Here is a 20863-nt window from a genome sequence, read left to right on the forward strand (position 1 = left end):
TTTGGTTGAAGCATTCGATTTGGTTGAAGCAGCCGATGTTGTCTGTGTTGGTTTCATGTGGAATCTCGATACAGACGTCTCCAGCAGACTGGCATGGAGCCAGACTTTGGTTGAAGCAGCCGATGTTGTCTGTATTGGTTTCATGTGGAATCTCGATACAGACTTCTCCAGCAGACTGGCATGGAGCCGGACTTTGATTGAACCAGCCGATGTTGTCTGTATTGGTTTCATATGGAATCTCGATACAGACGTCTCCAGCAGACTGGCATGGAGCCGGACTTTGGGTGAACCAGCCAATGTCTGTGTTGGTTTCATGTGGAATCTCGATACAGACTTCTCCAGCAGACTGGCATGGAGCCAGAATTTGGTTGAAGCATCCGATTTGGTTGAAGCAGCCGATGTTGTCTGTGTTGGTTTCATGTGGAATCTCGATACAGACGTCTCCAGCAGACTGGCATGGAGCCGGACTTTGGTTGAACCAGCCGATGTCTGTGTTGGTTTCATGTGGAATCTCGATACAGACTTCTCCAGTAGACTGGCATGGAGCCGGACTTTGGTTGAAGCAGCCGATGTTGTCTGTATTGGTTTCATATGGAATCTCGATACAGACGTCTCCAGCAGACTGGCATGGAGCCGGACTTTGGTTGAACCAGCCGATGTCTGTGTTGGTTTCATGTGGAATCTCGATACAGACTTCTCCAGCAGACTGGCTTGGAGCCGGACTTTGGTTGAAGCAGCCGATGTTGTCTGTATTGGTTTCATATGGAATCTCGATACAGACGTCTCCAGCAGACTGGCATGGAGCCGGACTTTGGTTCAACCAGCCAATGTCTGTGTTGGTTTCATGTGGAATCTCGATACAGACTTCTCCAGCAGACTGGCATGGAGCCGGAATTTGGTTGAAGCATTCGATTTGGTTGAAGCAGCCGATGTTGTCTGTGTTGGTTTCATGTGGAATCTCGATACAGACTTCTCCAGCAGACTGGCATGGAGCCAGACTTTGGTTGAAGCAGCCGATGTTGTCTGTATTGGTTTCATGTGGAATCTCGATACAGACTTCTCCAGCAGACTGGCATGGAGCCGGACTTTGATTGAACCAGCCGATGTTGTCTGTATTGGTTTCATATGGAATCTCGATACAGACGTCTCCAGCAGACTGGCATGGAGCCGGACTTTGGGTGAACCAGCCAATGTCTGTGTTGGTTTCATGTGGAATCTCGATACAGACTTCTCCAGCAGACTGGCATGGAGCCAGAATTTGGTTGAAGCATCCGATTTGGTTGAAGCAGCCCATGTTGTCTGTGTTGGTTTCATGTGGAATCTCGATACAGACTTCTCCAGCAGACTGGCATGGAGCCGGACTTTGGTTGAACCAACCAATGTCTGTGTTGGTTTCATGTGGAATCTCGATACAGACTTCTCCAGCAGACTGGCATGGAGCCAGAATTTGGTTGAAGCATCCGATTTGGTTGAAGCAGCCGATGTTGTCTGTGTTGGTTTCATGTGGAATCTCGATACAGACTTCTCCAGCAGACTGGCATGGAGCCAGACTTTGGTTGAAGCAGCCGATGTTGTCTGTATTGGTTTCATGTGGAATCTCGATACAGACTTCTCCAGCAGACTGGCATGGAGCCGGACTTTGATTGAACCAGCCAATGTCTGTGTTGGTTTCATGTGGAATCTCGATACAGACTTCTCCAGCAGACTGGCATGGAGCCAGAATTTGGTTGAAGCATCCGATTTGGTTGAAGCAGCCGATGTTGTCTGTGTTGGTTTCATGTGGAATCTCGATACAGACTTCTCCAGCAGACTGGCATGGAGCCAGACTTTGGTTGAAGCAGCCGATGTTGTCTGTATTGGTTTCATGTGGAATCTCGATACAGACTTCTCCAGCAGACTGGCATGGAGCCGGACTTTGATTGAACCAGCCGATGTTGTCTGTATTGGTTTCATATGGAATCTCGATACAGACGTCTCCAGCAGACTGGCATGGAGCCGGACTTTGGTTGAACCAGCCAATGTCTGTGTTGGTTTCATGTGGAATCTCGATACAGACTGCTCCAGCAGACTGGCATAGAGCCCGCCTTTGGTTGAAGCAGCCGATGTTGTCTGTATTGGTTTCATGTGGAATCTCGATACAGACTTCTCCAGCAGACTGGCATGGAGCCGGACTTTGATTGAACCAGCCGATGTTGTCTGTATTGGTTTCATATGGAATCTCGATACAGACGTCTCCAGCAGACTGGCATGGAGCCAGACTTGGGTTGAACCAGCCAATGTCTGTGTTGGTTTCATGTGGAATCTCGATACAGACTTCTCCAGCAGACTGGCATGGAGCCGGAATTTGGTTGAAGCATTCGATTTGGTTGAAGCAGCCGATGTTGTCTGTGTTGGTTTCATGTGGAATCTCGATACAGACTTCTCCAGTTGACTGGCATGGAGCCGGACTTTGGTTGAAGCAGCCGATGTTGTCTGTATTGGTTTCATGTGGAATCTCGATACAGACTTCTCCAGCAGACTGGCATGGAGCCGGACTTTGATTGAACCAGCCAATGTTGTCTGTATTGGTTTCATATGGAATCTCGATACAGACGTCTCCAGCAGACTGGCATGGAGCCGGACTTTGGTTGAACCAGCCGATGTTGTCTGTATTGGTTTCATATGGAATCTCGATACAGACGTCTCCAGCAGACTGGCATGGAGCCGGACTTTGGTTGAACCAGCCAATGTCTGTGTTGGTTTCATGTGGAATCTCGATACAGACTTCTCCAGCAGACTGGCATGGAGCCGGACTTTGGTTGGAGCAGCCTATGTTGTCTGTGTTGGTTTCATGTGGAATCTCGATACAGACTTCTCCAGCAGACTGGCTTGGAGCCAGACTTTGGTTGAAGCAGCCGATATTGTCTGTATTGGTTTCATATGGAATCTCGATACAGACGTCTCCAGCAGACTGGCATGGAGCCGGACTTTGGTTGAACCAGCCGATGTCTGTGTTGGTTTCATGTGGAATCTCGATACAGACTTCTCCAGCAGACTGGCATGGAGCCGGACTTTGGTCGTTTAGGTCTACGCGTTCTTCCCACGATGGAGTCGACTGCCAGGAAGCTGGATTTTGGTGGCTGAAGTCCACGCGTTCTTCCCACGATGCAGCCGACTGCCAGGAAGCTGGATTTTGGTGGTTATTGTCCACGCGTTCTTCCCATGATGCAGCAGACAGAGGCGGAACCGGACTTCGGGCATTGAAGTCTGTTGAGTTCTGATAGAGGCTGGGAGCAAAGAAGCGATGCTTCAGAACCTCTTGAGCTGTGATCCTTCTGCCTGCATCAAGGGACAGCATACTTTTAATCAAGCTGACGAAGATCTTTTGATCCTCTTCGTATCCTGGGTCTTGCACCATATTCTTCTTAATGTCATTAAGAGAATTGAGTTTCACGCTCCTCGTCTCTGATGCACAAAATCCATGCTGATACTCCGCTGGAGTCTTGAATCTCCAGCGTGATCTGCCGAACTCCTGGCTGAAGAAAAAATAAGGAGTGTAACATCCATGGTCAAGGACGTCATCACATGGTTGGCCTTGCATTTCGAAGATGAATCTGAGGACATCATAGCCCGTTTTTCCAGGGTAGAGTTGGCATCCAGTGGCCAACTCCACCATCAGTAGTCCCAGAGCCCACATATCAACTGACTCATTGAATGGTACTCCAAGTAGCAGTTCTGGTGCACTATAATGGAGGGTGCCCATCCACTCACCTTGGATTACCGCTGACACGAGATGTGCCAGACCAAAGTCAATAAGTTTGACCTTCGGTGGCTGCTCATGGCGGTTTACAACCATAACATTGGCCGGTTTTAAATCGGCATGTATAATGCCGCTGGAGTGTAGGTGAGACAGTGCTGTAGCCAGTTGGTACAGTATAGGCCTCAGCTCTCTAGTGGTTAGACCTCTGGGGTTTTTCTCTTGCAGGTAATCCTGAAGGCTGAGATCAAGGAGTTCAAAGCTTATGCATATGTTCTCCTTGTCATAAAAAAATCCATTGCACTGTACGATGTTGCACGTGTCTGGGTTCAAACGCCGCAGCCGATTCAGGATGGCTATTTCATTCATCGCCACTTCCAGAACACCTTTTTCCCTTTTGTTAACTTTGACCGCTTCTATCTTGGTGGTTCCTGTATTACGGCACTTGGCTACAATGCCGTAGCCGCCCTCTCCGAGAATATCCTCGACCACATGGTACCTGCCAAGTCTGCTTCCCTTCTTAATTCCGAGTTTTTTTGCCATGCTTCTAGGTTCTGATGTTGCTAAGTGTCGTCTCAAGTGTCTTCTTTTCTAAAGAGTGTCTTCAGGAAATCGCCAAGCTTGTGTGTCTTCAGGAAATCGCCAAGCTTGTTTCTGATCGTATTACTTGAAGTCTTCCGAATTTGTAGTCTTTTAGTGAGTGCATCATCAGTGATGTCACAACATCTGCGCTTTGATTGATTGTGACATCACGTTCGACGATTGTTGCCAGTTGTGCATGCAGTTGTTTTACTTCAGTAACCAATAACGGTGTTTGTCCCGCCCCAGACTGTGTCGATCTTAGCGTTGGTTGACGGTCAGAGAAGCAGAGCTGAGACTCCATCAGTGAAACGTTGTTGAGTTTGTGATGGTGGAGCTGCAGAGGACCTGAACTACTGCTGTTTTCCACCTGAGTCTAGAGAGACTTGACGCTGTTTTCTCCGCTAATAGGTGACACTTGGCGCTGGTGAGTTAACTTCAAGCAAAAGGCAGCTAGCCGTTATGCTAAACTGTGGTATTGTTAACTGAATTGACAACGTTAGCCAAACGGCTAACGGGTAATCTACGTTCACTCGTGCTAATTGTGTTAGCTGTCTAACAGACTGTTTGTTCTAAGTTGACAATAATAGGAGACCTACATGTTCTGTATACTAGAGTGTTTGTCAGATTGTAATATATTCTGTGTAACCTGCTAGTTATGTTGGTAAAAATTGCCCACGAGCTAACATCAGTGCCTTAAATAAGCTGCTGCCTTATGTATTAGCTCCATGAAACTGATGGATTTGATGTTCATTTGTCATGGATGAGACAGCTTTCAGTGAAATTTTATTGAAGTGATTGGACAGCTGTATTACAATGGAACAGTAAACTAATTTCATGACAGCTTTACTCTGTGGTCAGTAATGTTCATAGGTTCACTTAAAGCATAAATCTAATTTAAATGAGACCCTCAGATCAGTTTTTTGAGTTGGAGCCTTTTTGACTTGGAATACAGTAGAGCAGAGATATAAAGAGAAACACAGGAGTTTTCTTCAGGCCTTCCAGAGTGTCATAGAAGATTTGAGAGTTTTCTGCTAAATAGTCAGCAAGCCATGGACCTGAAACCTTAAACCTACACCAGAAGTGTGGTTGAATCTAATTTTACTGTCACATACAGTTCTGTGAGCAGGATTTACACATGCCCACCTGCTTACAGATCAAACCAAGTGGTTTGGATCCGAGAACAGTGAAAATTAGAAGACCTATTTATGTTTTTTGCTTAATATATCCTTTCGTGCTTATTGGGTTGCTAACCTGTCAAACACTAATACCGCGTGTTACTTTGACGATAAGCTTTGTGGCGTGTCTAGCATTATTGTTGTCCATCTTCTTGACTGTCCAGCTGAAGCTGTGGTTAGACAAGGCAGAGGAGAGGTATCCTCAGGACGTAGTGAAGGCTGAGCTGAAGTACCTTTACAGGCCACACGTGGCGGATGTCCCGGAGTTATCCAGGGCTCTGATCAGGACAGGACGCCTGGACCTAGTGAGGAGGTTGCTGCAAACAGTGGTGCCAAAACAGCCGGCTAAGAAGAGACCAGTGCTAGATCTGTCTCATATACCCGAAGCAATAGACAGATAATAGATAGACAGTGTCACAACCCAGCTCAAGGCTAGACATTGGAGGCAAGTTGTAACTAAAAGCCTCCCCTATTTCCTGTGCAGTGGTCCAGTAGATGGGGTTCAGGATGGAGATGAGCTTCCTCATTGCAGGCCCTTGAATTTAAAGGCCTTAAATTTAGTCACACTAAGAAATTTCAAGAGGACAACTTACTTTATAATGCAGTGTGGTATGAAACCGTTGGAAGACTGACCTAATGTCCTCGATACATTAGAAATTGTGGCTTTGATGATTTTGCTGCCAGACTTGCTATCTGTGATGGTGACATTAAGGATGGCGATGCCAAACTCAACATCATTGATGTTCCCTATAATGTTTCCTCGAGCCTTCTGGGGCCCACCTGACAACAAAAGGAGGTATTTAAGTGTAAATGCCGCAAGTGTATAAAGAACCACACACACTTACAGCACTTTTATGACATGCTTTACCTGGGCAGGCCTGCGTGTTACACCTGGACAGCTGGGTGGAGTCTCCTGGACACGGCCGGCCACCGTTACTGGGAGATGGACTATTGCAGAGCCGAACATGTGTCCTCTCACCGCCTCCACAGGAAGCAGAACATTCTCCCCAAGGCTGCCATGAAGCCCAGTTACCATCAACTGCAATGATGCACCCGGTAAACACACAGTAAGTAAGTTGTACAAGCAGTCATACAGTATACATACCATCACGCAAACGGTCAACAAGCAATTTAGTCTTTTTGGGATACCTTCAAAACTATGAACACACAGTTTATAATTATGAATAATTAAAAACACATTCCACATGTTTCCAAATAAAACAAAAACAAGCATATTCCATTGAAAAGTATCATTTACAGACACTTAATTTTTCATTTTAAGAGCATTTAAAGCATTTGTTTGAGCATGTATGACATCTGACCCTGACACGCACATAAACATGCCAACTCACCGGGGCAGCTGACTGTGCTGCATTTCTGTAGCTGTGTATCAGCACCTGCACAAGCTCTCCCACCATTGGCAGGTCTGGGGTTGTCACAGGTCCTGTAGCGCCTCATCTGACCTCCATTACATGTCTTGCTGCAGCTGCCCCAGCTGCTCCATGGACCCCAGTTACCATTGACTGAGATAAAGTGGTTAAAAAAAAAAAAAAAAAAAAACGGTTAGAAGAAAAGAAATGGATATAAAACACGGGATGAGATATACAGGACATCTGTGATATAAAAGTAACAAGACTGAATAAAAGATAAATAATAAAAATAACTCACTGTTACAGAAGTCAATATGCACATCGTTGCCCTCACACTGCCTGCCACCATGCTGAGGTGTGGGGCTGGCACAGAGATGTGTCCTCTGTCTGGTCCCACCTCCACAGGAAACACTGCAGGCTCCCCAGCTCACCCAGGACGAACACTTTCCATCCACTGGAGAGCAGAAGATATGAATCAGAAGGTTCAGTCATCTAATATCTGTTTAAAATCTGCTTTTAGCCATGACTCTTACATCCACTTGGTGAAAAGGAAAATGTTTCTCAAAGCATAGTAATGCCCTTACCAGGACATGGCCTCTCCTTGCACACTTGTGTTTGTGTGTCTGTGCCCTCACACTGCGGCCCATCAAATGCTGGAGGGGGGTTGTTGCACAGCCGGATCCTGGACTGCATACCCTTACCACAAGTCTCACTGCATGGGCTCCATGGTAGCCAAGACCCCCAGTTACCTGCCACTGTTGGAGTATACACAAAGTTTAATGCACACAGTACACGTTAACTGCAGGGTAAATCTTTTAATAGCAGTTGCAAAAACACAACAGTGACCCATATGTGAATACAAAATTGAGAGAATTCTTTTTTTCTGCTTAGTCAAACACAGTTTGAATTTCTTGCAAAAATACCATTTTATACAGCAGCAGCAGTCTATATGGGGCAACATGTACCACATGTATGTACTACATTTCTAGAAAATGTGTTTTATATAGTGTTCTTTTCACCTAGACATGGTCTGACACTACACATGATGACCTCCACTGCCTTTCCCTCACATGGCCTGCCTCCATGCTGGGCTGGAGGGTTACTGCAGGTTCGGACTGTGGTTCTGTTGCTCTGACCAGAGGTACGTGAACACTCCTCCCAGAGAGACCACTCTGACCAGTTACCATCCACTGCACAGGGACAAAGGTACAGATGTTGTTACCACATGTTCCATTTGCACTCAAGTATTATTGACAAGTATTAAGAGATCAAGACGAATCCTCTGTCTGAAAAACACTCTCACCTGGACAGGGTTTCCCTTGACAACGGCGTGTCTCTAAGTCTGATCCTGCACAGTGTCGGCCTCCATTGGCAGGTAGAGGATTGTTGCACTGCCTCAGCCTGTTCTGAGCACCAGCACCACAGGACACACTGCAAGGAGCCCACTCTGCCCACTCTGAGTATCCCCCATGGACTGCAAAACAAGGTAATGAACTTTGTTATCTGGCAGGTGGTGCATCTGGACATGTATTTGTTTTCCCTTTTTTTAGATATAAAGATTTTGAAGGTCACAAAGTCTTTAACGCATAACTGACTTTACCAACTGAAAAACATGGCACAATAAAAAAAGTGCACAGTGTCCAGCTCACCTCGTACAGTAAGAGTGACCCTGACCAGTACTGATCCAAGCAAGTTTCTGGCCACACATTCATATTCAGCTGGGCACTGCTGATCCTGAGGGAACCATTGGACAAGGTGGAGAAGCGGTCGTTGCCCAGTAGGGGGCGTCCCTGCCGGGACCACTCTATCATCGGGCTAGGCTCACCTTCTGCCTGACCGTTGAGCACAGATGTGGTTCCAGCATCCATGACTGTCTCCACCGGCTCCACAATGATGGAGGGTGCACCTGGAAAAACAGTGTACTTCTGTTAGATCTAACCCTCACATTTAAAAAATGTTCACTACACATTTGCTTTCCACAGAAAATGCTAGAATTAATGCCAAAGCGAGTGAAGCAAATAAACGCTTACTCTGCAAGGTGAGTGACACTTCTTTCCACCACCCCAGCATCATTTGTTGCCACGCACATGTAGTTGCCCCCATCTTCACTCTGTCATAACTGCAAAATAAAAACCCCAATGAAAACAAACAACAAAGGAAAAGCTTTGTGTTTTGACATGCAGCAATTTGTGACTCAGCTGCGACCAACAGTTGTTTGACAAAAATTCAGGGACTTTTCGGGTGAACTGCAGGATGTATTTACACAGAGCAGGTAGGAGATAAGTATGGAAGCAAATCAAAAATGTAAAAAGAAAAATATATATAGAATGTAGTCACTCTTTTTTCCAGCATTGGTAACATTTGTGGGCACTTGAAAAAATGTTGTACATGTTGATTCTACATTTGTACAATTTTTGCAAAATAAATGATCAAAGAAATTCTACTTTTTTGGCTTTTTCTTAGGATTTATAGCATTGGTATAGCAACTTTGGGATATTACACAAAAGGCATTTTTGAGTTCTTTGTACTTCTAGAGAGATATGGGTGCGGGGCCTTTTGTACTGCCTATACTTAGTAAAAATGTGACAACAATCACACTATTTATCAGCAGTTTTTGCCAGATATTACTTAAACAAGGTCTTAGTCCAGTGTTTTCCTACCACTGTGCCGTAGATGGCCAGGGAACCGTTTTCCAGTTGACGGATTCGGTTGCTGATCTGAATATTTATTCCATTTTTGCTCCATTGGATGATTGGCAGAGGGTCTCCTCATACCTCACAGTTCAGGATGGCATTACCACCCAGAGGTTCAATACGGTTGGAGTGAAGGTCTCCATCAATGATGGGAGGCTCTGGAGAACAGACAAATAGGAATTAAATCAGAATAGTTACCCTGATATTAGATACAAGTCACTTAATTAGGGGCAAGTTGTGAGCAGGAAAGGTGAGACATAGGAGTCAAAACATTTTATGGGACTGTTTACCTTTAACATAGACAAATCCCAGTGATTTGATGGTTCCTAAGTTGTTTTCTGCCACACAGGTGCAGGTTCCAGAGTCATCTTTGCTCACTCTCTCTATCACCAGCTCCCTGTGGCCATTCATGTGATCGTAGTTAACTAAAGCATCAGCAACAGTCAGTTAAAGACGAGATAAACACAGGAGGCGCTCTCCCTTGTTCAGGGCCACATCTCCAAGCAGCTCAGTGAAGATGGGGTGAGTATGAACCAACAGAGTCACCGTCCCACTGTCCTGCCCAACTGAGTTAGTGGCAACACAGGTGTAACTGCCTGCATCCTCGGGCTGGAGGAGGGAGGAGGATGACAGGACAGGAGGAGCGTGAACAAAAACGTTGTCAAATGCATCTTTTTGATAGAAGACAAATTGATCTGTAAACAATCTATAGCACTGTAGTTATATAACAACTAGAACGACACTTGCGCAGTCTGTCTATTTCTTTTTTTACCTGAGTGATGTCAATAACCAGCTCCCCGGAGGGTAGGATGGTGTACTCTCCTGCACCTTCACTGAGAGGGCTGCCATCTTTTTCCCAGGACAGTGTAGGCTGAGGGACACCATCTGCTATACAAACCAGCTGGGCCTGACTGTTTTCCACCACTGCAACCTCCTGCTCTCCCCCACGAATGGAGGGAGGAACTGAAAAGGTGAAAGGATAAAAACAAAACCTAAAGTCATTCAAAAATTGTTAGTTTCTGTGCAATTTTTCATCATTTCTACACCATTAGTATAGCTATCCTTGTTTGTGGAAGTAGAAGACCATATTTGCTTAAAATGTTATACAATAAAAAAATGAAGCTTTCTCACAATTACAGATGGTGAAACTAGTGCAGTATTTATGGCACACATTAAGATTTTATGTTAAAATGTGGTTTTAATACATATCCCTACATCAAGGCATCACAATCAGTGTGATTTATTTTACAATATACTGCCCTGCTTTGTTTTAATTTGTTGTTTTTAGCTGAATAACATGTCATGCTAAAAGTCTGTACAAGTAAGACACCATGTAAACATAAAACAGTAACAACTGTAGTGATGTACTCGATCATGTGGTTTAAAAGACTCCATTGACAGAAACCTACTCTGCACAGTAAGGCTGACAGTTCCCGCTACATTGGCAGCAGTGCAAGTATATCGTCCAGCATCGCTTGGCTGAATGAAGGCCATCTGCAGCGATCCTGAACTGAGGACCCGCTGATGGACAGATTCACGCAGCTGCTGCCCGTCTTTATGACACGTGACAGAAGGAGGAGGGGAGCATTCAGCTTGGCACTGCAGCGTCACAGAGGAGTCCACAGGTGCCACGTATTTCTGAGTCTCTGAGCTGATCACTGGAGGGACTGCAGGACACAGCGAAGACAGAAATATCAGGTGTAGTAAATACATTTAGTGTATTTTTTGAGGCTATTATTAAACCTCATTTTAGATGACTGAAGGGAGTGCAGGTTTTCACGTGTAAGTCACATAACCTTTACTTATCAGGAGAAAGAAAATGTATACAAGTTAGCTAGATTTGCATGATAACTTTGATGTTGCAACTCCAAAAAATAGTTCTCAGAATTTTTTGCAGGGTTATTGTACTAGAGTATATTTGATCATAAGGTGTTCTCCTTATTTATCTTTACACAGTATCTGAGAATTACAAATAACAATCATGTTAACAGTGGTGGAAGGAGTATATAGATCCTTTACTTAAAAGTAGCAATACTGCAGTGTAAAAATAAGCCCTGTACTCAAAATCCTACTTAAGAAAAGTGCAAGAACTAATTATGAAATGGCCCATTTCACAAGAATATATGTTATATTATTGAATTATCAATATTCACTCATTTATGTGTAAATCACTTTAATGTTGGAGATGGAGCTAATTTAAATTACTTTATAAATTGTAGAGCACCTTAATTTATAATAATATAGCATAATATGTCAGTTTAGAGTTTATATTAAGAATCTGCAAAAATAACTAGTACCTAAAGCTTTAAAAGAAATGTAGTGGAATAAGCACTATATTTGCCTCCAAAATATAGCATAACATGAAAACACTTAACTAAAGTGCAATTACATCATAGGTGTTTTAAGTGCAGTACTCAAGGACTTATTTAAATTCAGCCACTGTTAATCACATTTCTATTACCTGGGTGTGCCTCTTACCTTGTACTCTGAGTTTAGTTTTGCCCAGTGCAGTGCCAGCAGGGTTCTGAGCAACACATATGTACGTTCCAGAGTCGGACAAAGAGGCCTTCGAGATCTGCAGACTTCCATTAGGGAGAACAGTGAAGCTACCACCTAGCATGAAGCAAGAGACATGGTGTCAGGACAGATTACTTATAAATATAAGAGACACATAGGCAAGTTTAATTACCTGTGGTGAGTATGTTGATGCCCTCCTTCTGCCAGGTGATGGTGGGTCTGGGGGAGCCTGTGGCCCTGCAGGGCAGAGTGATGGGGTTATTGAGGATCACATCCAGGGTGGACGGATGAGACTGGATCACTGGAAGCTCTAAGGAGAAGGATTGGAAAAGAGCGATGGTCAGAAAGACCAAAAGAACTAAATAGCAAATTAACGGAACGTCATAGTCGTGCAGCAGATGAAACAGATGTTTGAACTTATTGTAGTTAAACAGAAAAGTAATGTGGCTTTTCTCTGAAGATATTTTGACATGGCATAGTACAAGAAACAAAGATGTAAATAATGACTGATAACTAAAATCTAATTTCCCTCATTTTCAGGGATCTGATACTGTGCACACTGTCTCGCTGTGTCTTGTCAGGACAGTTTTTCAAATATCAGTAATTTGACTGAATTCTGGCAGCCTTTACTACTTCAGTTAGAACAAAAGTAACTACATTTTAACCAGTCATTACCAACGTTGTCTCAAAAGTTTAATAGGAATTTTTCACTGAAGACTTTTTGTCTTGTCAAAGTACAGGTGAAGTACATTAGGTTAAAGTCAGTCTGTTCCATAATGTGTCCAAATAAGCCACGGCATAAAGCCAACATTCACAATACCAGGACCCTGCAACTAGCTCACCTAAATAGAGTGCAGTCATTGTCAAGACCTATGAGTGAATGACAAAAATCATTAGCTAACCTGCATGACTGAATTTAGAAATGTTTAGTTACTACAGTTAAAAATGTCCTTTTATCAAACAATGAATTAATAAAAAGAATATAAGTCTGTCAATCCGGGCTGCACAGTGGTGTAGTGGTTAGCACTTTCGCCTTGCAGCGAGAAGATCCCTGGTTCGCGTCCCGGCTTTCCCGGGATCTTTCTGCATGGAGTTTGCATGTTCTCCCTGTGCATGCGTGGGTTTTCTCCGGGTACTCCGGCTTCCTCCCACAGTCCAAAAATATGCTGAGATTAATTGATCATTCTAAATTGTCCGTAGGTGTGAATGTGAGAGTGATTGTTTGTCTCTGTATGTGGCCCTGCGACAGACTGGTGACCTGTCTAGGGTGTCCCCTGCCTTCACCTGAGTCAGCTGGGATAGGCTCCAGCACCCCCCGCGACCCTAGTGAGGATTAAGTGGTGTATAGATAATGGATGGATGGATGGAAGTCTGTCAATCCACAGCTATAACTGAATCTTCTTGGCTTTTTCTATCCTGCACAGCCTCCAAATGGCAGTGTGTCTCCTGATGAATCGGTGTTGAGGATGTTTCTACCCTGCACTGTGAGCGGCACATGGCGGTGGGTTGAGCCTGCAGCATTCTTAGCTGTGCATAAGTAGCGTCCAGAATGAGTGAGCTCAGCGTAGGTGATCTCTACTGGACCTGAAAGCACATCAACACATAGAAATTACACACACAATTTAATATAATTATAGACGGTTACCAAAGTTCTGTTTGATTTGTTATTCCTACTTACATTTAAAGCAACCTGACACATCTAACACATTTACGCTGACACTTACAGACTGTTATCTTTAATTCTGTTGTGTCTCACCTATAATAGCAGTACATCTACATCCATTTTCATCCACAGTTACAACAAAGTAAATGTATTTATCCTCTTATGGAGTGAAGTGTGAATATTTGGAGATAAATTTAAATCTTGTGTATTTCTGGATATTATTTTCATGGATATGACTCTGACCTGTTGGCAGGATGCTGTATCCTGGTCCTGTTTTGGGGAGCTTCATGCCGTCTTTGCTCCAGTGGATTGTGGGCTCTGGGACTCCAGATGCAGTGCAGGTAATGACCACTGGGGACAGTCTGGTTACAACTAGCTCTGTGGGTTCATCTGCTATAGATGGAGGAACTAGTGGAACAAATACAGTAAAAAGAGTCAAAACAAGGAATGAAAATATTTGAAATTTGCCATTAATGGATCATCCATTTAGGAATTAAGTCACTTCACAAGGCAATATTGATAAATATTGATAACAAGAATGACCAATCTGTAAACAAATATAGTTGTGTTTACCATTGACAGTGAGATTGACAGATGTGGCGTCTTCTCCTGCCTCATTAGAGACCACACACTCGTACACTGCAGTGTCCTCCGCTGTGGGTGCTATAACTACCAGAGAGCCTGATGACAGTAATCTGGAAATGATTGAAAGAAGTGAAATTAGTATTGAGAAGTAGTTTTACTACATATCCTACTACCTAGAAGCACGTAGAAAATTTATGAGATTACGTATTCACGAAAAAAAATACCATGTAATTGTTTAAGCAACAGAAACATTAAATAAGCTGAATAACTGCTGCATCAAATGGGTTTAAAGCTCCGGTTGTGACTTTTCAGCAACAACATGAGTTTGTAATTTAATTAAATTAAATTCAGTTTTTTTTATAGCCCAGATTCATAACATGCGTCATCTTTTAAAGGTGTTAAATTAGAAAAGAGAAGGAGAAAACCTACACACTCATCGTCGTCCCAATGTGCTGTTGATCTTGATCTTCACCTCTTTAGGAGCCAGTTCTTCACCAGGGATATCATTCTGATTAATCTGGGGAGGAACTGGAGTCAAAAAACATATAAATAAATTTAACAACTGTTTTGATTTGGTCATTAAAAGAGAGAACCAAGATTTAATAGAACTTATTGTACTACATACACACCGATGAGCAAGGTTCAAACACAGTCCAACTGTTTTATGAAACTACAATAAAGAATAGTCTCTGGGAAGTTCTGTCATGTGCTAGTTTTGTTTCTTATCAGCTTAATTTAATGAATTGAGTGAACCCTCAAATGTTAATTTATTCAACTCATCATTCTAAATCAAAATGCCTCAAGTCATAAGAACTCATGTTTTTAAGTTACTAAAGTGGTCTGAAAATAAAAATTAAAAATTTCAAGTTCAAATAACTAGAAAATTGGCTAAGCTGCTATATTAACATTAAATCAACTAGAAAAATGTGTTGATTTGACTAAATTATTTACAAATGTTTTTCTTTGTTGTTTTTTTTATAGTGTGGGAATGTCTGCTACAGCAGCACAGCTGATTTGGTGACACCTGGACAACATCTGGCCGGTAGCTGTGATGCATGAGGTCATCTAGATAAATTAGTCAAATTTACGGTAAAATAGGAACCCAAAGCATATCTTAACTCTCATATTGACTTCAGCTAGCCTTCATAATTCAACATCATGAGGGAATTTCTGAATTTCTTTTGTTTGTGGGCCACCCCAAGACTTTCAGTAACCTGCAGATAATATGAAGCATTTCTGCAGGCGCCTCTGCTTTGGTCAAATCCACTGTGCGCCTCTACAGCAGATGTTACGGTTTTCTTTTCACACCCGGAAGCACTGCCCGCTGCTCAGTCGCCTCTCTGCCGCCTTCTTCTGGCACACGGGAATTTAACTTTTGCGTCCATATGGGCAACTTATTGACGTTAACCGTGAAGTGAACGGCCATTCGCGTTCGCACGGAGGAGCGGAGCCGGTGTGAATCTGTCCGGTAGAGGAGGCACACGGAGCGGCCACGGAGCGCAGCGCCGCCAGTCAGTGACATTGACTCATTAGGAGTGTTGTTGCTGCCGCCGCGCACAAGTTGGAGCGCTTTTCCTCCCCCCTTCTCTCTCTCTCTTTTCTTTCCTCTCCCCCCCTCTCAGCTTCCAGCTACAATGAGCGAATACTTCAGCCTGTCGGACTGCGATGTGATCGGCTTCGACCTGGACCACACGCTGTGCCGCTACCATCTGAAGGAGACCTCCAGGGTGAGTGTGTCTGTGTGCGCGGCTCCGATTCATCGCCATACGGTGGCCGTGACGCTTCGATCCGCGCCACATCTGGATCAATAAATAAATAAATAAAATGCACCCTAGAGCCGCCAACAACGCGCTCAGCGGTCACTCGGCTGCACGGAGACGCGCTGGTTGGAAAATGCATGAGTGGTTGGATGGATGGATGGATGTGGCGTGGAGATGTATGGAGGAGGATGGATGCGATGCTGCAGTCACTCTGCGTGACTCACAGGTTGAACGTCGGCGGTGATGCTCTCATACATACATGTCTTTAAATCCCCTCTGCGGCCTGCTGCCAGCCTCTACATTCTCATTTCATTCAGTGCGATCTGCTGCTGTCAGGGGGGCTACAGTCAATGTAGACCTCCGGCTTATTTCTACATCCCTGAGTGACAAATAAAACATAAATGACTGCTGGATCCCTGCTGCCCATTATAGTCCGCATTTCCCAGGCCTGGAGTTCGTTTGTGGCTTCTCCTGTCCCATCAGTGTCGTACAGTATAAATGCCTACTAACCCTGTCAGTGCTGCAGGCTGCATATAGAACCCCAAAAGTGGTGCCAAGTGAAGATTATCTGTTCACTACTGTTGATAGGATTATTTTTGATTGCAGATGCATCCAATGCACTTCGCAGAATGAATGTTGTGTTAACCCTTAGATGCGTAAGTGGGTCAAAAATGACCCGGTGAGCTCATTTGCTTGCAATATCCTTGTAATGAAAAGCTTTTATCGTTTCATATTCTAGCTCTTCCTCAAAAACATGCTTTTGATATCATTCCACTTATTTTTTAAGTTACCTTTTATACTTAAAAAAAATTACCTCAACCTCTTTATCACTGATAATATCATGCAGAAGTGGTAGAAGTGCAAAAACTTGGAGGGATGGAGAGCAGCAAAAGCTGGAGGAAAAGAGTGGGAAAAATGTCAACAGAATGGAGGTTGACATTCTTCTATTGCTAATATCCTTTTTCAGTTATCAAAAAGTTCAAAATGTGTTAGAAAGTGAAAAGTAAACATATTTTAAACATGAAGTCATTCTTGTGTGGACAAAAATATCATAAAAACAAGAATACAAATGATTATTCTTAACCAAAAAGACAAAAGTGGCATGAAAACACATTGATTCTTATGCGGGTCATTTTTGACCCACTTTTGGAAGAGTGAAGGGTCCAATTACTCGTGCATCTTAGGGTTAATAACAGAGGTGTTTTCCAGGATTGAGTGACAACTAAGTATGCTTAATATTTTGTTGCAGCATAATTTCAAGATTGGTAAATTAAGTCAAACACATCATGCCACAACTTGTTTCTGTTGCTAAATTAAAAGCGAAACTCGCAGGATTCTTGTTTTCCATGGCTAATCTACAAGAAAAGTCAGCCACATTCTCTGTTTAGAACTCGTAAGGTCTTCACCTTACTATGTCAAGTGTTGAGATGATGTGTTGTGAATTTGCGCTACATACACTACCGTTCAAAAGTTTAGGGTCACCAGAATATTTCACGTTTCCCATGAAACTCACACTTTTATTCATGTGTTAACGTAATTGCACAAGGGTTTTCTAATCATCAATTAGCCTTTCAACACCATTAACTAACACAATGTACCATTAGAATACAGGAGTGATGGTTGCTGGAAATGTTCCTCTGTACCCCTATGGAGATATTCCATTAAAAATCAGTTGTTTCCAGCTAGAATAGTCATTTTCCACGTTAATGTCTAGACTGTATTTCTGATTAATTTAATGTTATCTTCATTTAAAAAAATGCTTTTCTTTCAAAAATAAGGACATTTCTAAATGACCCCAAACTTTTGAGTGGTAGTGTACATAAAGCTGAATTGAATTGAATGTAACTTAATTTACGTAGATTGAAGGTCTCATGGAAACACGGAGTCCCTTTTAAACTTTAGTCACAAGAGGCAGAGTTTGCTGACATGCAGGCTCCACATGTGCACCTCCAAATGAGCGAAGAACATTAGAGAAATACTGACAAAGGAAGATTTAGTTTCTTAAAGAAAATTTGATGGAAATATTTGATCTACAGCGAGGGTAGTCTCGCATAGTCAGTCAATTTTGCAGCATAGACTGGTGTGGCTGCGCCTCATTATCAATCTGCTATAGGCCGAATAAAAAACAGAAACAACAGTAATTGTGTTAGGCATTGGCAAGAGAAGGACACAGCAACACTTTTCCCCTCAAAATAGTGTCACGGAAGTGTTTTGGTCGAACATTTGCACACAGGGAGGCAATCAGACTCTGTCATTAAAATCTCAAATTCCCTAAAACAAAACAGACAGGGCCGCTTAACTCCAAGATCCAAATACTTGGCAAATCTTGAAATTTTTAATTTAGCAGGTTGCTGCCCGAAGTGTTTTGTTGTTGTTTTAATTGGTGTTATTGATGTCATCTGGTGAAAATTACTGTTTTTTCATAGTGCTGAAAAACAAAATGTCACAGTGTCATTTTTTTTCAATATCCTGCAGACTCAGTAATAACAAGCTGCTTGTTCCTCAAATAGATCTCAGTGTAAACTTAAAGCTGTGCTTATCTATATTTTCCATATTAACTATTAAATTAAAACTATTTAATGCCAAAGGTGTCATACATAGCGACGAAGAAATAGCAGATCAACACCCAAATCTGTAGTTACCCTCAGCTCTTTGGGGCTTTTGAGCCAGTTTAGCTTATTGTTTTGGTTTGTGAGTCCATTCTACAGCAGCTGTTTTCAGTGTTAAAGCAAACACAGTGAAGACCATACATGAGTGTAATATTTAGCTATTTAACTAAACACAGAAATCAGAGACACATTTTGGTTTTACATTTGTGTGAATGACATTACATGGAAACTACAAGTAACTGTTTACTAACACATTCACCATCTCAACTTTGTTTCATGATATCATGCCAAATGTGTTTTTAGCTTGTTTTCTTGGCTTCAAGGGATCTAAAATCATATTGCAGCTTTAAAGACACACTCCTTGATTTAGTTGTGAGAGAACCCACATGCCACTCCTGCTCTTTTGTTGTATTAAAACTCAGCGGGCTATAAATACTCAGCGGGCTATAAATACTCAGTTAACGGAGAGGAAAGTTTATAATTTCATTTGTGCCAAGTCTTCTACCAGAGAGCTTTGACAAGAATCCCCAGATGTAGTTTAAGTTGGAGGAAAAAACTGCATTTCATTGCCATTCAGAGGCACAGAGCCATTCCCTTTGCTGCTCCTGCCAGTGTGTGATGTTATTTGCTCTCTGTGTTTACAGCTCATCTATGAGAGCTTTGCCAGGTACCTGGTGGAGCATAAAGGATATGACAAGGACCTGCTGAATCTAACTCCAGCTACCTGGGACTTCTGGTGAGTCAGCAGCAGCAGCAGTTTTCTCAGCCAAAGTGTGACAGAAGCAGGTACAATAAATACCTGATCATCCTTCAATGATTTTATTCATACTTATGGCTAAAAGAAATACAAGCTTTAAATCACAGTGTACTAACTTGGACATCATCGCTGATAAACACGGCTCGTCTTTTTGCTGTGCCCACTGTTAGTAGGCCATTACCCAACCCATATCCAAGTAAAATCAGTATTGACACTGGAATGTCACTCTACCAGGACCCAAAGAATTGCTGATTCTTTTTTCCCAATGGTCTTTTATTTGTAAGCTTTTCACAAGCAGACACATCTTAAATGTATACATTAATTAATACTACATGATAGATTCTACTGCATCTGCAGGACCTTGACAGACAGATGCTTGTGTTCTTGTTTTTAAGAGATAATCTGTAAGAAGCAACTTTATTAAACACAAATGAGAATAAAACATATTGTAAGACAAGTTCCTCTGTCTAAATTTTTAGAGCTAAGTAGTTTGAGTTTGTTTAATAAAAGGGATTACGATGTTACATCAGTTCAAGTCTTTTATATATAAACATTTTTTTTCCTTTTTATATATAAAAATATAAAAAGACTATTTGACTTCCACAGCATGCAGGATTAGGGACTTTTAATTCAGCTAAAATAATCTGCAGTGGGCCAGAAAGCAAATGTTGATGCTGTTTTTGTAACATACTGACTTTTGTGTCTAGTTTTAAAGGGCTAGTGGTCGATCTGGAGGATGGAAACCTTGTGAAGCTAGCCGAAGATGGAACGGTCTTGCGGTAAGCTCTTTCTGCAATAAGTCTATTTAAACACCCCTTCAGTTTCATTGTGTGCACAGACCTTTAAAGTGAGACTTTATTTCTTGCTTGATTAGAGCGACGCATGGAACCAATGACCTCAGCACAGAAGAGATCATCAAACATTACGGCCCGAAAAGGGAGTGGAAGCACTTCAACAGCCTCAATACCTCGTTCACAAGATCTGGTGAGATGTTTATATCTCTGTGCATCACCTAATAACTGTATGCTGTCAGCTTTTACACAGACTTGTGTGTATTTAGTGCATTTTCTATCTTTACATGTAACTGCATTTACTTGATATACTGGTTATTTTCTTTTCCTCTTTGCAGCAAAATACTATTTCTATGACAACTACTTTGATCTGCCTGGGGCTTTCCTCTGTGGAAGAGTCGTGGACATGTTGCACAAGGTGACATTTTATGAGAAACTGTGGGGTTTCATATTCATGGTCAATATTGTCATAAGAAATATGCAAATGAAACCATGTCCTAATGTTTTTTTTTTTCTTTGAACAGCGAGGTAATGAGGTGAATTCTGACTTTTGGAAAGACATGATGGCTGCCATCGACCACAATTACAACACATCCGCTTTCAAAGGTAAGAATTTTTTTTCTAA

General features: G+C 42.5%; 2 protein-coding genes and 1 pseudogene across 2 annotated transcripts in view; 1 reads left to right on the forward strand and 2 right to left on the reverse strand.

Annotated features, from left to right (window-relative positions):
* Positions 1–4336: 4336 nt before the first annotated feature.
* LOC129347281 (hemicentin-1-like) lies at positions 4337–7433 on the reverse strand. The gene is made up of 3 exons (XM_055015849.1): positions 6846–7433; positions 6362–6532; positions 4337–6273 (listed from the first exon to the last, which is right to left on the reverse strand). The coding sequence occupies exons 1-3, from the start codon at positions 6949–6951 to the stop codon at positions 6083–6085; spliced, it is 468 nt and encodes a 155-aa protein (XP_054871824.1). The 5' UTR covers positions 6952–7433; the 3' UTR covers positions 4337–6082.
* Positions 7434–7909: 476 nt separating this feature from the next.
* On the reverse strand, positions 7910–15476 carry LOC111587129 (hemicentin-1-like; annotated as a pseudogene).
* A 183-nt stretch (positions 15477–15659) lies between these two features.
* Positions 15660–20863, forward strand: part of nt5dc1 (5'-nucleotidase domain containing 1) — an 86682-nt gene continuing 81478 nt past the window's right edge. The window contains exons 1-6 of the mRNA XM_023296957.3: positions 15660–16048; positions 19335–19426; positions 20155–20226; positions 20322–20431; positions 20577–20656; positions 20763–20844. Coding sequence (XP_023152725.2) covers positions 15956–16048; positions 19335–19426; positions 20155–20226; positions 20322–20431; positions 20577–20656; positions 20763–20844 — 529 coding nt within the window. The 5' untranslated portion in view covers positions 15660–15955. The remainder of the gene's footprint in view (positions 16049–19334; positions 19427–20154; positions 20227–20321; positions 20432–20576; positions 20657–20762; positions 20845–20863) is intronic.

This window comes from Amphiprion ocellaris, chromosome 12 (assembly GCF_022539595.1).
Source record: "Amphiprion ocellaris isolate individual 3 ecotype Okinawa chromosome 12, ASM2253959v1, whole genome shotgun sequence".
Lineage (NCBI taxonomy): Eukaryota > Metazoa > Chordata > Actinopteri > Pomacentridae > Amphiprion > Amphiprion ocellaris.